Source organism: Nelumbo nucifera, chromosome 1 (assembly GCF_055504915.1).
Source record: "Nelumbo nucifera cultivar China Antique chromosome 1, China Antique-T2T, whole genome shotgun sequence".
Taxonomy (NCBI): domain Eukaryota; kingdom Viridiplantae; phylum Streptophyta; class Magnoliopsida; order Proteales; family Nelumbonaceae; genus Nelumbo; species Nelumbo nucifera.
In genome coordinates, this window is record NC_142649.1 from 38,918,016 (window position 1) to 38,935,568 (window position 17,553).

General features: G+C 37.7%; 1 protein-coding gene across 1 annotated transcript in view; it reads right to left on the reverse strand.

The window, feature by feature from the left end:
* DCAF1 (DDB1-CUL4 associated factor 1) overlaps positions 1–15,570 on the reverse strand; it is a 31,756-nt gene extending 16,186 nt beyond the window's left edge. Inside the window, exons 1-13 of the mRNA XM_010248614.3 lie at positions 15,136–15,570; positions 10,179–10,260; positions 9,888–10,004; positions 9,601–9,779; positions 8,574–9,513; positions 8,385–8,482; positions 7,874–8,297; positions 7,157–7,756; positions 6,883–7,062; positions 6,317–6,790; positions 5,786–5,896; positions 5,205–5,323; positions 3,480–5,103 (exon numbers count right to left, since the gene is read on the reverse strand). Coding sequence (XP_010246916.1) covers positions 3,480–5,103; positions 5,205–5,323; positions 5,786–5,896; positions 6,317–6,790; positions 6,883–7,062; positions 7,157–7,756; positions 7,874–8,297; positions 8,385–8,482; positions 8,574–9,513; positions 9,601–9,779; positions 9,888–10,004; positions 10,179–10,260; positions 15,136–15,452 — 5,265 coding nt within the window. The 5' untranslated portion in view covers positions 15,453–15,570. The remainder of the gene's footprint in view (positions 1–3,479; positions 5,104–5,204; positions 5,324–5,785; positions 5,897–6,316; positions 6,791–6,882; positions 7,063–7,156; positions 7,757–7,873; positions 8,298–8,384; positions 8,483–8,573; positions 9,514–9,600; positions 9,780–9,887; positions 10,005–10,178; positions 10,261–15,135) is intronic.
* Positions 15,571–17,553: the final 1,983 nt, after the last annotated feature.

Below are 17,553 nucleotides of genomic sequence, written 5' to 3' on the forward strand. Positions count from 1 at the left end.
TGGAATAGAGAGAAGGGAAACGGTCTTTTAGGGGTTGAGTGCTCACCCAAGTATCTTCCCAAAAAATAATAGAGTTTCCAGAACAAGCATCGTACCTTACAAACCTGAGGAAATTAGGGAGAATGCCAGAGATAGCCTTCTAGGGAGTTGTGAGCAAAGCCCTTCGGGATACCCCCGCACATCCCAACCTGATTCAAAACAGCCATGGATACCTTTCACTACTTCATGCCACAACCTCTCCCTCTCTAGGAGCCACCTCCAAAGCCACTTACCTAAAAGAGCCTCATTCTTACTCACCACATTCCCTAAGCCTAGTCCTCCTTTTTTGCTCCTACTCACCACCTCCCACCTAATCAAGTCTTTTTTCTCTACACCAGGTTCCCATAGGAAGTCCCTCATCAGTTTTTCCAACCTCTTTGTCTCCCTTTTTTCTTCTTTTATTTTTGAATTTTCGATTTTTTTATTCCATGTCATTCTTACAGAAAACCAATAGATACTCCAATTCCCCTCTATTCTCTCCTCTAACCATACCTCCAAAAATCAAACTCAGTATTCTCTCCTAAATTATCTCTAATTCCTTTTATGAATAAAGATAAATTTTATTAATTCCCAAAACTGATTTAACTTTGTAATCTAAAACAACAGCCCTTGGGTAGGCACGAGCTGCAGCTACCCCCAACAAATCTTCCCAATTTGCCCTTTGCTTGCTTAACACATCAGCCAACTGAACTTCTTAATTTCAACCATGCCACCCTTGGGTAGGCACGAGCTGCACCACACATTGTTCTCAGGGTTCTTCAACCATGCCACCAACTTGGAACCCCATTCAATAATTAGATTCTCTAATCCCATTTGATTTGCAAATTGCACCCATTGTACAACAGCTAGTAGCCCTGCCCTAACAGAATCTCCAAATCCCAAGGACCCAAGTAAAGAACAACCTCTCCAAACACAATTCTGAACCCCCCCCCACCCTACCCCAATTCCAGAGGAACCTGAATTGCCCAAGCTGCTCCCATCAAAATTCAGCTTCAGTGAGTCTTAGACAATGAAACCATTTTACCACTTTGTAATTGCCTTATCTTTATGGAGGAGCACCTTGCTACTGCTGACCAGTTTCTCCAATAAATCATTAAAGGAGAATTGCTGGAAAAGTTCCAAGGTCTTTAACAAATGTATTGCCCTATTCAACACAGTCTCCATAAATCACTAATGGAGGAGCACCATCACAACCAATGTAAGTCCAAAAGTTACCATAAATACTAATTTTTAAAATAACAGTGATTTTCTAGAAAACTTAAAAACTCTATTCCTAACAAGGATTAAAGTATCGGTATCGGGTATCGTATCGGATAACTCGGATATGGATACGCTTTGGAAATACATGGATATTGATGACAAACAAGAAAACACTTGGATACACTAGGAAAATGAATATTAATTCCATAAATATATTACTAACAATAGGTTTAATGTCAAAATAGCTACAAATTATGTACAAATACATAAGAATTGTATATTTTGTCGGTATATATGAAGAAATATATTAAAATTAATATAGCGGAATGCATGGATATCATACAATTTTATTGATATGCATCAATCAAGATTCCAAGAAACATATTATATAGACTTTTACAAATTAATACATGCACAAAGCCATTATTATCTTATTTTATATTAAAGTCCAAGGCACAAAACATATGCAACTATTATATTTCAATTATTATATCATTTGTTTCTATTTTACTACTTATAATTTTTAACATTAACAAAAATGTTAACTAAAAATTAATTTTCAAAATTTTGGTAAACAATATTTTCATTTTTGTAAACAATAAATATGTTATTATAAAATGGAAATCAAAATTAATTGATAATTTATAAAAATATATAATCCTAACTTAAAATATATCAAATCTATTTAAATTTCAAAGATACATATTATATGAAAATTCATAAATTTTAATTACTACAATAATTATTTCATTATTAATATTTTATTCTTATAAATTTCTAAAATAAAAAAAAATAATTCTTAAATATGAATATAGATTAGTGGATTTGATAGATTCAATTTATATTACAATTTGAAAAATTTTATAAATAATATTTTTATTTTTGTAAATAATAAATACATGGTTATTTAATGCAAATTAAAATATTAATTAATAATTTATAAAAATTTTGAGATATATATCATGTGCAAATTAGTAAATTTTAAGTATTAGAATAATTATTCTATTATTAATACTTTAAATTTTCTTTAAATTAAAATCAACTTTTTTATATAAATGTGGATTTGATAGATTATTTATTCTATTGGTTTATAAAATATTAATTTTAAATATTATTCTTTTTAATTTGTAATTGGAGTTGTTGAAGATAAGTGTATGTTGGTTGTTGGGATTTTATGTAGATATTAAGTAGTAAAAGTTAATGTATTCCATTTATTGGCATGAAATAAAAGTTGGCTCAATGGTTAAAGATGCATGTGCATCGTTCTTGGGCGCTAGGTGAGTTGCGGTCTTGGGTTCAAGTCACGCTAATAGCACTTTTTATATTGAATTTGCGCTTGTTGTCAAACTGAGGTTTGATACGGTTCCGTATCGATGCATATTGGACTGTATCGGCCGATATTGCACGATATACACTGATACATACAACTGGAAGGATATACTTCCGGTCAGTGTGTATCCCGTGCCGGCATGACCCGATACCGGTACGATACGCCCCATATCAGGCATACCGTATCGATATTTTAATCCTTGATTCCTAAGACACCCACAACTAGAGAATAAATATAAGAACTCAAAAATTCCAATATCCTTATCATCCAAAAATTCTGACATCGATAATGGGAATTAGAAAAATGATTTGACGCTCCATGGATTCTTTCCTCACTTCCATGTCTACATCATAATCCCAGCTTGATTCTTCAAAATAAAAAGTCCTAATCTAGGATCAAAGTATTCTATTTTCAACTTATACATCTTAGATCCAGGCCTAACAGGATAGATTCTTTTTTTACAGATAGGCTAAGCCAAAAATTGAATACTACTCACCAGTATAGCATTAACTAGATAATGTCTGGAATCTGGATACCCAGACATATTAAACATTACAACTACTCACCCCACAGCCACCATTGAAAAAAAGGTAAAAAAGATGAATGATATAAGTCCAGTACCAAATCCTAGTGTACAATATGATGTTCGTTTGATCACATGAAGCCAGTCATCATGGAATACTATTGTTGATAAACTTATTCAGTGCAACAGTGTTTAGTATAATCTAGGAAGTAGGAAATAAACTTTTTTTGTATGACAACATGATTAAATAAATTTTTAAGATGTAAGTACTGACTCAATGGATCCAATTTATGCAATTGAAGATGCCATTTAACTTGTCAATTGTGCAAATACAAAACTCAAATTATATACTGTGATTGATGAAAAAATGGCTAAGATTTAACATACCTCATTCCCAGCAGGATGGAACCCACCACCTCCATAGTCTGTAAACTGGTCAAAACGATGAACAGGGCCTGAGCCCCGACGATCCCATAAGACTCCATTCCAAAGCAACATTGTATCTGAAGGGCTAAAATGTATAAGCGACTGTACATGCCCTCGGCCTGGACCTGAAGAACCAGCAGAGGTATCAGAAAGTTTCAAATCCAGATTGCAGGTTTGGACATCATACAAGAGAATTTCACGCCTAGATGACTCAGACGATATGGCAGCAAACGTTGACCCAGAATTGCTGAACCTTGCCAGCTTGCATCCTTCAAATGAATGCATGGGACCACTGGAGACAGTAGATGCATCCCACAACCGGACATCATATGATCCTGAAGACAGCACTAGCTGGGTCCCACCAGAAAGAGACGACTGGACAAAAGTCACAGGTGATTGGTGGCTTGTGTGAGTTTCCAGAACGCTATTATTGTTTGAGTCAAAAATCTTGAGCTCGCCAGAATGGCTGCCAGTTGCAATTCGTAAGGAATCCCCGAGAAAAGTTATGCAAGTCAGAAGAGCACCATCATCGCGACAAGTGCGCCACGGCCTGAATCTACTATAGACAAACTGACGGTCCCTGCGGTTTCCGTGAATCCCACCATAATGATACCTGAATTCACGTGTGCTCATACGAGCTGTCACATTTGCAGGTGCATCAAGGCTTCGTTTTGGCTCAGGACACACATGTGGGTGCAACAGAGAAAGTGGTGGTAAGGTGGTTATAGGAGCTGGACACTGGCGATGCTGGTGCTTCAAATACTGCACGACAAGAGAGTCCAATGTAACCCGTTCTGTGTTACCTGACTGTGGATCAGCTAGAAGAATAGGTTGGAAAGCAGAGGGTGTCATCTGGCCCAGAGAGGAATTATTATAATGATTATCATCCAAATTATCGGCAGCAATTCCACTTGGAGCTGTCCGTCCACAATGATCACGCTGACTAGAACTTGGTGTGATAGAAAATGCAACAGCATCTATTGGTAGATTGCTCTTACGTACAGCATTGGGTGTTTGACATAATGGAGACCGAAAACCATGCTCAACTGTTGCAAGTCGTTTTCCGGGTGATGCAAAGCTATCCTTGAGCTCCACTAACTTCCTTTTCATTGGCAATACTATTGGAGTCTTAAGTTGGGGTTCTGAATCTGAAACAGGCTTGACAACAGAAACCCCTGGAGTATCCAATGCCCCTGAAGCTGCAGATGGATTCTTTGGAGTGCTGGATACCTTGCTAGTTGATGATGGATGAGATGGAGTCTGGTTTCTGTACTGAAAGCTGAGACTAGATGAAAAAGATATTGGTTTCCTTCTAACAGAAGAGAGAACTGAATCAGATTTTAGACTGGAATCCTCCTCGCGCACTGTTAATTTTGATGTATCTGAGAGAAACCCACAAGTGGTCCGGCCAGAAGGCCATTTGAGTTGTACCGTTGGCATTTCTTGCACAGACGTTTGGTGTAGAAGAGGGGGTGGTGCTGCCAATGATGGCAATGGTACCAATTGAGCTTCCTTTAGAAGTGTAGCAGCAGTAGTGCTCAAGCCAGATGCCTGAAGATGTTCATGTATAAGGAGTAGAAGTTCCCTGAAGTTGGTAGAACAAATATAAACAAGAAAAAGAAAATCAACAGAAAGCAGCAGGACGTCTGTAAATATTTGCATTCAGGCAGAGACATGGTAATATACCTGGAATGATAAGTAATAGGAGTTGCAGCAGCTATAGCAGCTCTTTCTATCCTCCTTAAAGTTGGGGCAGCAGCATCTGTAGCTGCTAATGTACTTGCACGTCCTGAATTGGTTACAATCTACACAACATATGCAAGTATAAGAAGCACGAAGAACTGATGCTCCTAAACACTGAAAATAAATAAAGCAGTAGTACTAATGAATTTCAAGTTTCTATTTATAAGTATATCCTGGTGCAAGTGAGATCAGTAAAAATATCTAAGCATCTATTAACTTGTTTGACAAGCCAACAGAACTTAAAAGAGGTTTAGGAGCATATGATCCATATATTGTCTGCTCAACTTGATAGTAACATTGCTAGAAAAAGCATTACAATATAACACCCCTGGAATTCAACACCAAAAAAAGTAAGTTCCATAACACCCCTTAAGAAATAATATTAGCATGGAAATCCAGGTGAGTTGCAGAATATTTTTATCCACGTGTGTACACAGGTGAACTAGTATTGCACATAAGATGCTTAACTACACCATAGATGAACTATATTAGATAATCTGCAATTTAAGCCCATTAATGCTTACCGCAATCAATTCAATTGCCACTTGGGCAAGTTCAGTTTGCCACCTGCCCTGCTCTGTTCCAGGTGTCTGGCTGCCTGAATCTCGAATTAATTCTGAAAGCTTCTTGCCAACCTTAAACACCATATCAAATTTTGTATAACAGATCAATAACCTTTTCAATAGGTGTTTTAAAAGTTTTAGTAGTATCCATGTTCACCAAAATCAACACAAAACCACCAGCAAAAGATGTCACACTTCAAGGCCACCAAACAAAACTCATAAAAAGAAGGCACAAACATTGTCAGTTGCCAAAGACATCATAAGAAATTGCAGAAAAAATATTAAAACAATTTCCAAGAAAATAATCACCAGAATGACATGTAATTTTAGATATACTAACATCAATGGTTGCCACCAGTATTGTATGGACATGGACATGGGAACCAGAACCCCATGCATGTCCTAGAGTCTGGCTCAGCAAGAAGAAAAAACAAGGACTCATGGGTACATCTATATTTAACATGTAGCAGTTATTACAGGACCTTCACTAACCTGAAGCTTGGTCAGTATGTGAGCAATTGTCTCATCTCTGGCTAAACCAAGTAAAACCCGGCAAGCAAGTGCACGGATGCAGTCAAGAGAAGCCGGAGGTGTCAGTATGCGAGGATGAAGGAGATGCAAAAGAACCTTTATACCATTGTTGGCGCGAACAGCCTCCCTTGCTTGACGATATCCTTGTTCCAGTTGTGCAGCAAGGCCAGCACAACCTGCCCCAGGACCTAAAGATATTCTACGATCTCCTACTACACCTGAGGTTACAGTAGGTGTGGTTGGCTGTGATGGTGTACTGAGTATAGCTGAACTACCTCGTTCCACAACACTAGATTCACCATTTCGGTCCCTGCTCTCCACGGTAGGACCATTTGTTGCAGACTGTTGACCTTGTGCAAGGCCAGGTGGTCTATTGCTAATCGAAGGTGGAGGACAAACAAGATTAACTAATACATTTAGTGCCGGCTGAATAACCTGCCAGTGTAGAAAGAAATCATTACAAATATTAGCCAGCAGCTAAACACACATGCACATAACATGGCCTCAGAAGTCGTATTACCAATTACCTCAGGATCTACAAAGCCAGCACCATTTGCTGCATCTAGAATAATTGCCATACCAACACGATCATTGCTCAATGTTGCATTTACAATTAGCTTGCGGCTAGAAGGTACCAATGTGACAATGTGCAGAACACCTAATGCATATTGAGCCATATCATGTAAATAGCGCTCAACAGTTGGGGCCTAAAATAGCAACAGAAAATAGCATAAAAAGTCAATGTGAAGCAAGAAAACGAAATAAACCCACGAAAGCATGAGATTAGTAGGAATTTCATACTTGACACAATTCCAGCATAATAATATGTCCATTAGAGGCTAAAAACTTGTCCACAGCAGGCCAATGAGCTCTTACAAATGCAGGACCAAGCTTCCGATCCCGCTGTATTTGAACAAACACTGCATCCATGGCCTCATTACTAATGTCAAGTGGCTTGTAGGCAGCTCTAGCACTCGGAATATGTCGGGCTAAACTTCGATTTTTGTTTGGACGGAGAGAATCCACAAGTAATAGAAGATGTGCTCTGAGATATTGTCGTAGAGCAACACAAGTGTGATAGGCTATTTGCTTCTCTGATGCTGTCAATACCTCTGCAGGTGATCGATCATTTCGAAGAGATCCCGTATTAGACAGACCAAGTGTTGTAGCATTAGTTCCTGACCTCACAGAGGCAGCACCATTTAAAAGGTTCAGTAATTTTTGTGAGCCTTCTTGTGTGTCAAAAGAATCCACAACTGCTCTGAAAACAAATGCAGCAGAAAAAAATACAGCAGCATTTTTTCTTGCTTGATCTTGAGGGCACTCAAGAAGATGAAGAGCTAACTCAACCACCTGGTTGACAACATCCAAAGGAAGGGCACACACACGCTCCATAATCCCCTGCAAGAATATTCTACGAAGTAAGAACCCTTAAGAAATAAACATAAAATGTATAGAACTAATATTAAAACTAAATAAAAAAGAACATCTCAATTGCCAAACTTGACTCTTGTGTACCTGAAGAGACCCAATAGTAAATAGGCAGGAAGAAAGACCAAAGAAAGTCTGGGCGACTCTTGGAACAGCAAGAAGTTTTTGCATGCCCCCACGATCAACAAATAACGCAGCAAATTTACGGTGAGCAGCCAGAGCACAAATTAGCTTCAGCACATCAGGCAAAAATTCCATAACCTTTGATGATTCTGTATGTTTCGAAGTCCGTTGCAATAGTGCGAGACAAACATCTACTCCTTTTTCATGCAAAACAGGTCCTAGAACTTCAACATATTCCCCTAGGATCTCAAGACACTGGATACAGCACCTCTCTCTTAGTTGTGCAAGAGAGTCATTATCTAAAATAAATGATCCTTCCAGCTCTTCATCTGGTTCTGGTTCTGTGGCTCTTGAACTTGTTGGGTCTTCATTGACATTAGTAGAGCTCCTGTCACCAACCATGATAGTTATAGCTACCAAATTAGATATTGCTACTTCAAAGGATATAAACCAAATAAATGAACTTTCTACATACCTGGAGACCTCAGTTGAATTAGCTGCATCTATAACAGTAGATGCAGCTTTTGATGCTTCCAAAACTGCAGCTTCTTCATCATTTGTTTTTTTAAATTCCTAAAGCATATAACCATAGAAAACAAATTAGTACAAGCTATGCAACCCCCTCCCCATCCCCACCCAAAAAAAGGGGGAACAATAGTCTTACCTCCAATGCAGAACTCTTGACAAGTTCAGCAGCAGCATCACCAGCTGCTTTGATAGCCTCAATAGGTGCATTTGCTGCTCTGGCTTCAGCTTCAGCAGCTCTAATTGCTTTCTTCACCAGATCTGAGATATCCTTTGTACCAACCTTGCATTCTTGGAAGCAATCATCATTATCATCTCTTACCATGACAAAACCATCAGCATCCAGCCTGCTTGAACACTTCTTGGTATCAGATGCTCGCTTTGGATCTGCATTTCTCGGTAGATTTTTGTCCCTAATACCACGACTTTGTCCTCCTAATCGTATTACTGATCCAGGAGAAGTCGAAGCCCTTTCATTTTCTACAGCTCCTTCATTAGCCCGTCCCTTTCCTCTAACCCTTGCCCATCCACGGTTTGCCCTGCGCCTTGATGATTCATCTCTTGCATTCTCATCAATATCTTCATCTCTCATGGATCTGCTAGTACCATATCTATCACTAAATTTTGCCTTCCCATCACGCAAATCACGACCATGCCATCTTTCTTCACCAGCCATTTCAACATCATCCTCGCCTTCATACAAACTAACCCCTTCAACCAAATCATCAGCTGATTCTCGAGATTTCAGTGACTCTCCTCCATCTCCCCAACACTCTTCTCCACGCAATTGCCTGGAACTGATGTTTTTGTCACGGTCCCTTTCATTATTTTGATCATCTAACAATCCATCTACCATCCTTGAACCATCTATATGAGCATTATCCAAGATTTGCCGGAATCTGCCCCTATTTTCCTCTCTACCTCTCCCACTAGCAGCACTAGAAGTATTCTTACTCTCTACTGGATGACTAGCATCTTTCTGACTTGTACTCATATCCCCAAGGACTCGGGTACGGAGGTAACGCATAAGTTTGGCTGACAACCCAGATGTCAAAACATCTTCTACCACTTGACCACCACTGTAATGCCATTTTAGAACATTAAAAAGAATATCATCAAAAAAAACATTGGGAATGCATAATACAATCTCCAGTTAAGGTACATACCCAGCTAAAGACAAAGCAAGGAGTCCAGTAGCATAGGTCCTCAGCATTTCAAAATCTGTGGGTGTATTTCTGCCTAACCCATGCTTTCCGTTGCATTCATCAGCAGAAACTCTACCCATATCATCCATTATCCAGTGTTTTATGTTCTCCAAAACAGAATCTTCAAAAACATGAGGATACTGTAGGCCATAGGAAGATCATCCACCCATAAATATCAACACTATACATTCTACTCATAAACAATAAACTAGACCAAACAAATCAAAAACAAAAGAGCTAGCATTTACCATCCATGTAATTGAACAGCTGAGTACCAGCCTTGCAGCAGCTGCACGAACGCTGGTTGAGTATCTATTTTCCGTCAGGAACTTGGAAGATATTAACTCAAAGAAATCATCATTCTCCTAAGAGGGATAAGAAAGAATAATTTTTAGAGCAAAAGTTTTCTAAAACATTAGGTGATTCATTCTCTCAAAACCAAACTAATTATAAAAGAAAAGTGGAAACTAAATTCTGCAGGGACACAGTAAATAAATTTAAAGTGCTCCATGCAAGCGGTCATGGTTGAATGTAGTTACCCGAACCAAGTTCCCCAGCCTTCCAATATTGTGAGAAGCTCGTCCATTACTCGAAGAGGAATGACCTGACTCCTCCATGTATCTGATTATAAGCAAATAAAAATCAGGTAACCAGAAAAACAATAAGGACTGTTCAAAATCAAAAGACCAAGTTAAACAATGATTACAATAAGCCTGTAGAGCAGATATAAAAAAAGAAAACTTGACACAACAAGATTCATATGCAAATTTCATATAAAACTCTTTCAAAACCAGTTTGCCCACTGTGCAAAGGAAAAAAGGAAGAATAGAAAGGAGGGAGATGGGAACCTGTACTGGAAAACCAATAAAGATGTTCTAAACTCCCAATACTGCAGAAAAAGTCAGCAATCAGCTTGTAGCTTTTCGAAAAGTGAATATTTCTTTTATGCAAAAATTGGTTTTGTATTTATTTGGACTCCTATCCTTTTTTTTTTGAGGTAATAAGGAGTTTATAAATGAAATTACTATGGTTAATTATCAAAAAGAAAAGTGTGCCAATCAGTATGCTAATGGTTAATCCAGGTCCTTCCGGAATTGGAGTGATTAGAGATGGAAGTGTGAGCATTTATGACTTGTTTTCGGGGCCTATTGATCAAGTTGTTTCAGTGAGAGATGAATTCATGGTGGCTATTGTTGGGGTGCAAAAAGCTAAGGAAATGGGAATCACAAGGCTGATCGTTGAAGGGGACTCAAAACTAGTCATTGGTTGGTTGAAAAAAGGAGAAGGGGTAATATGGTAATTCAGAAATGATTTCAGGCGGTTCAAGTTGCCGTCAAGACAAATGCAAATTCTTTTCAGATGGGTTAGGAGGTATGCTAATGGTTTGGCAGATGGATTAGTTAAACAAGGAGTAAATAGACATCATTTGTTTAGGGCTCAAAGTTAATAGGGGGTGTGACTCTGTTATAATGGGTGTTATTTCTAACAACTTGTTGTACTCTTTTTTTAAGTTTAAATAAAATGTGTTGAGTTTCTGATAAAAAAAAAAGAATTCTAATGTTTAATTATCAAAAATACATTTCATGTGCCAATCAGTGTTCTAAAAGCTACATCTAGGATCATAGGTGAAACTTTTTGTGGGGTGCACAGTGTGCCACACCGAAAACCAGGTTTGTTTTACCTCGTCTATTAATATATTTTGATGAATTGGCCTTTTAGTTTGATATTGAATATGTAATTCACTACAATATAGTTGTACCTATGATATTTAGAGTTTAAACAGATCAGTTTATATAGAACCTGAACATGTAAGACTGCACCATTAGTGTTATAACACAGATCAGCAACATTGACAAGGATGAAAACAAATCATCACTCAATTCCCTAGGTTAAAAAAGAAAAGAAAGAAAATCAGTGTCATAGTCAAAAAAAGCTTGGTGGGGGTAACATTTTTTATCAGCAACATCCCCAAGAAGTTATGGCCCTCTTTGATTGTTGTTGGGATTGTACAATATTTTTCATCATAGTAATACATTGCCTTCGTCATCATCTAAGCCTTGTCAGATTGATCCCAACAGCAGTAATCCTCTCAATGGAGAATCCCTTGCCCTCAAAATTATTAAATTTCCCTCTCCACAGAACAACCAATTAATCAGCAATTGTATGGTGCTCCACAGTATCTTGCCTCTGTTATTCAGGCCCCCCATTCTCCACCTAGCTAGCAATTACCTAACTCTATTTCAGGACACACCAGCTAAGCTTGGCTGCAAAAAAAATTAAAAAAAAAGCTAGATGTAAAAGGGCAATGAAGAAATAAATAGTCTTGTAGTCTGTTATTTCTCAGTCAAGCTTGCAGAAAACACAATATGGAATAAAGGAAACCTTCAATGCAACCGCAGACATCTAAAATAAAAGAGGTTACAACAACAGGTTGTGAATACAACTGAATTACACTACATACAATTTTCCCTCATCTGAATTGCTGAGATATTTTTTTAAAAAAGACCCGAGTGAGAACACCTCAGATTATCCCACATTCACATTCTAGAGTCCTCTCAATCTGTGAGAGGTCTGCCGAGTCCCCTATTTCCCAATGATTTAGGTTCCTTCTCAGGCAGGTGTCATACGAATGCCCTTCCCCTTAATATTGATCAACCACTGACATCTCCTAGTTCTCAACTATCAGAAAAGTGAAGGAATAAATCTATCAGTGACCTATCATCACATAATGGATATATAGAAAAGCAGACTCTCTTCCCCACAACTACATTGAGCTTCGCTTATTTGAGGAAATAAAGGTACAATTTCGCAATCCCTTCCAAATTGAGAATCTGTATGTATCATTTTATGAACTAGTACCCCAGTTGAATTCCTGGTGCTACATTTTCCTGCTACCAATTGCTACCATAAGCTGTTTGGTTGTGTGATAAAATGCCAAAACCATTCTCCCATTAGCATTGTATTTGCAATTTTAATCTGTCCTACTCCTAAGCATCCTGTCCACCTTGGATAATAAATTTTCCTCCATTCAACCAGATGATCTTCTGTTCCTCTTTCCATCCAAGCCTAGAAAATCACTCTCCATCTTTTTTAACTTCTCCCCCATTCAACCAGATGGTCTTCTATTTCTCTTTCCATCCATGCCTAGAAAATCATTCTCCAACTTTTTTAACTTCTCCACCACACCTACTGGAGAAAGCCACACCTGTTTTATGAAATATTTTATTTCTTTTAAGTTTCAAATTTGCATGTTATGTAATAAGTTTTTCTTTCAAAAGTGGCACATCACTTCGTTTAGGCCCATATCTCACCTTGGCCCTTGTGCCTCAAGCCCTAGGAACCCCTTTCCGCTTTAGTTGCATTTCTCCCTTCTAAAACAGTGATTCTAATATAATGTGTAGAATTAAAATCACAGAATCATGCATACACTGGTACAGCATTTGCCAATTAGCAGAAGGCAAACATTAATTGGACAAGCCTAAGGAAACAAGCTTCCATAGTTGGTGGCAGTTTCAAGCCCTAGAACTCTACATATGGAATTAATCCTTAGTGTTCACTAATTAGAAAACATTTAGATGTCCCGCAAAAAACTACTGATATCAATAATTCTTTATGATGACTAAATTGTAATGTCCCCCTTCCACTATCTTCTATGGAAAGAAGTTACTCTTTTTAATTGACAGATCCTGGTTGAAAGACAAAATCACCACCATACCACACTTCAATGCCTAAACCATAAAATTCTCCTAAATCCAATAGAATATATATTCCAAGGCCTGCCTGTCTACCTTTGACCAAAGCCCCACTTCAACAATATCCATCTAGAACATGATAATATAGGCAAATGAGGAAGCACAATTACAAAAATCCGTTTAAGACTTTAGACCTAGGGGTGTTCAATTTTCGATACCCAACTCTCACCAGTTGTGATTGTTCTGCCTCAACCTGACTAACCTCCTGTTGTTTTAAATTCCGAAACATTTGCTTGTCTTTCCATTCCCAAAGCTTCCGAAAAATTTGCTTGACTAACATGACTAACCACCTTCTCTGTGCAAAACTCGTCCAAAGCTTCTGCAATCAACCTCCAGCAATGTTCTCTCCCTTCTGGGAAAGACACCGGTTGCCTCCTACCATTCCCAAATGATTCGTACAGCTCAACGAAACACCCCTTACCATTACTTCTTTCCTCGGCGAGGAATTTCTTCCCTTGACAGTGCATCTTGCCCTTCCAACCAGGCGTCGTAACAGAACGGATAGTACCATCAGTAAAGCCCTTAAACCAGTCAAAAGCCACTCTATTTAAAATCATCATTGATCTTTTATCTTCCCTAATTTTTAGTGCTGAACCTGCACCTGATTCTTCAACAAGAACCTCCTCTTCTCCACCACCAACTCCTTCTTCCACTTCATCGCCAGCGTGAATAATGTTTCAGCTTCCATCATCACTCCACTTTGTAGCCAGCCCTGCTGTAACAGTCGAAGCTCGCCTTGTTAACGGATCTTCACAGCCGGGTCTTGAACTGAAAACCCTCTCTGTCCTCAGTCCTGCACAAAAGCACAACCTTGGACAGAAAACCTAGCCCCAGCAAGGATTTACCGGGTTGGGGTACCTCCTCTTAGTTGACCTTTTCCTCTGGATGTAGTCTGGCAGGTAGCATAAGAGTCCAGCAAAGCATAATGCCGCAGTATTTTCCATGGGTACACCTCAGCTGGTTCCGTCATAGATTGGGTTCTTGCTTGCAGTTCCATTCACTGGACCTTCAAGAAGGCCCTTATGAGGACTTAAAAAACATTTGTATATCGAAAGTTATAACTTATCTTTACAAAATTACATTTACTTATTCAATGAAAATTTTATAGTTTTGAAAACGAGAAAACAATTAAACTAACGTGGGTCTGGTTCTCGCTAAACGACGATAAAAGGAAATTCGTGTATCAATGACTATAACTAATCTTTAGACTTGGAGACTAAAGAAAGGTAGAATAGCAGAAGGGCACATGAAACTAGAAGAAAAGGGGGGAAGGGAATATGGCATTTAGAAAAGGGAAAGAAAACCAAAAGACCACAATATCTTTAAGTTGCAGAAAATGAAGAGAAAATTCACATTTTATCTGCACTCATTTATAAACATTAGATAGGTCACAAAAAGATAACAACAAGCCTTAATTAAACTTCAAAGACTAAAACCCAAACCCAATGAAATTCCCAAACATACAAACTCCGTTCCACTCAACCACTGAAATGCCTTCCTCTTGCAATTTCAATCGCCGGAAAAAGCCCTAATCAATGAAAACCTAATTTTCTAACCACCATAATCAACCACTACCTCTTCACTGCCCCCCACGTCCTCAACAGGAACCACACAGAATTCAAATTTCAGAAAACAAAAATCCCTTGCCACCCGTAAAACCAATACCCCAATAACCGAAACCCTCTCCTAATCGTTAGAAAACAGAAGAAAAAACAAGAACCAAGAGAAGGGAAAACTTCCGAACCTGGATTCTTCAGTCTCAAGCATGGAAGCTAGGGCATGAAGAACCTTAGCGCTAGGGTTAGCCTGCGAGGACGTGATCTTTTCCATTAGCTTCTGAGCCTTCTCCACCAACTTCTCATCCTCGCTCTCGTTTTTCGGTTCCTCGGATTCCGCTGGAGCTTGAGCATCCATGGTCGCCTCCATTTCAATACCAAAGATCAATAAGCAGCAACAGAAGGGAATGTGCGCGTGTATATAAGCGCGATAGAGAAAAGGAAGAAGGAAAGAATTACTCAAGATCGGCTTCGGCCGTTCGCTCAGCGTTTTACAGCACTCCATTGGAAATATCTCGTGATTATACGTTTTTTTATCATGGGAAGATATTCCTAATGCAGGGTTGCAAAGGCTGTGCGAACGGTTTAAGCACGATCTTGTGAACACTGAAGCCGATTCCGCGGTGTTCAGTTTGGCCTCGTTCGGTGTAGGGGTGTTTATTATACGGTTCAAATCGAAAAATCGAATCGAATTAAATCGAATTTGCGGTAATTCGGTTTATTATACGGTTGTTTGGCTCGATTTAATAATTTTTTAAATTGCGGTTTACCGTTTTCATTTGGTTTATTGGATTTTATAAACCAACCAACCAACCTGGAAAGTGTAAATCGAAATTTTATACATGCATACATATATAATGTAAACGTATAAATATAATATGAAAACATATGGTGTATAAATATTATATATAATATAATATATTTAAATTGAATGCATAAAATTATAACTCTCTTAGGTTTTATTTTTCTGACAATCATGAAACCTCCCTTGTATTTTGATTAAAACAAAAACCTCCCCTTATAGCTTTTGAATAAATAGATAGTTACATCCCTTCCATTATTTCACTAGGAATGACCCCTCATTAAGTACGAGACCATTAACTGAATTATTTCAATTTTTAAATTATTTATATTAGACATTTAGGTTATGCCTTTTATTTGATTTAAGAGACTTACCATGTTTTATTTAGAGAATGACCCTATATTAAGGGGTAACTAAAGTATCATTTAATTTGAAATTTACTATTTAACTATAAAAAATTAAATTAGAAAAATTAACATAGGTCTTATATCTTTGTAATTGACAATTTATTTTGACATACTTTGTTTGAAAATCACTATTAATTTATATTATTTTTAATATGATTTAAGAGATTAAATGAGGATCTTATTTGTAAACAATAACCCACTTTAATTGGTATTTACTATTTATTTGATAAATTTATTTTTAAAAGCTAAATTAGGTTACACTTTCAAAAAAGTTAAATCTAACTTGCAATTAATAAACTATTTCATCTAAAAGAACGAAATTCACACCATTTTGTATTAATTGTTTAGTCATTTTTATGAATCCCGTTTATTTTTAATTTTTTCATTTAATATTTTGAATATCTTTAAGTTAAAATATTTGTTTAATTGTTACATTTGAAATGGTTGTTGTGAGCTTCGGGAAGCTCATGACCGACTTGAAGAAATTGAGTCACCACCCATTTTTTAGAGGAAATGGGCCCTCAATTCTAGATTTGAAGTCAATTTGTGTCTTTTATAGTGACTCCATTCTCAACATGAAAAGACACACAACCAAGAGATTCTAGATCCGAAAGAATTGGGAGTGTTAGACAATGTATGCCCTTAGCTCCAATCAAATTAATATACTTATTGTCATTTATTGTAAATGAATAAAGTGCATAATTGATTCATGTTATTATGGTGTGTTTCTATGTAATACCCTTAAACTAGATACTTATGAGACTCGTGTTAGTTTAGAATCTTCATAGCCATTGGATAGATCTGAGAGATTTATCCTACCAAGGCTAACACTGATGTACCACCAAGTTGGTTGGGGTGGCTTGTCTCAGCTGCTAGGGTGAGACCTGATGTGCATGCAGTGTGGGTTTTCTTGAAACCCTGAACCGAACCAAATTCTTGTGTTGCCCTATACCTTGGAGATAGATGGACAAAACTGGAATGTTACACCTGACCCCTAGACTCGATTATGGTACTTCACTAGGTGTTAGATTGGGCTGTATTTGATATGCCAATCAGTGAGATCCTTAGTGGGGGGCAAAACCCGGGTATGTTGGGGCAGTCCAAGAATTCATCTGAGTGGGTGATCATAGTGACAAGATCAACTCCTTTGTCGGACAGAGTGAATGATAGGGGAATGCACTCTCTCTGGTGGAAACCTAAACTGTCAGCAATGGATTTCAAATGTATTTGAAATTTGGTTTTGCAAAATATATTTATATAAAGATATACTTATATATTATGGTTTCAAATTGTTTGCTAAAGGTTTTAATTCGCGGGATTCATGTAAATAGAGAGTGCAACATTATACCTTGCAGCTGAGGGAGAAGTCCTCTCTTGTCGAGCAGTGTATGATCATT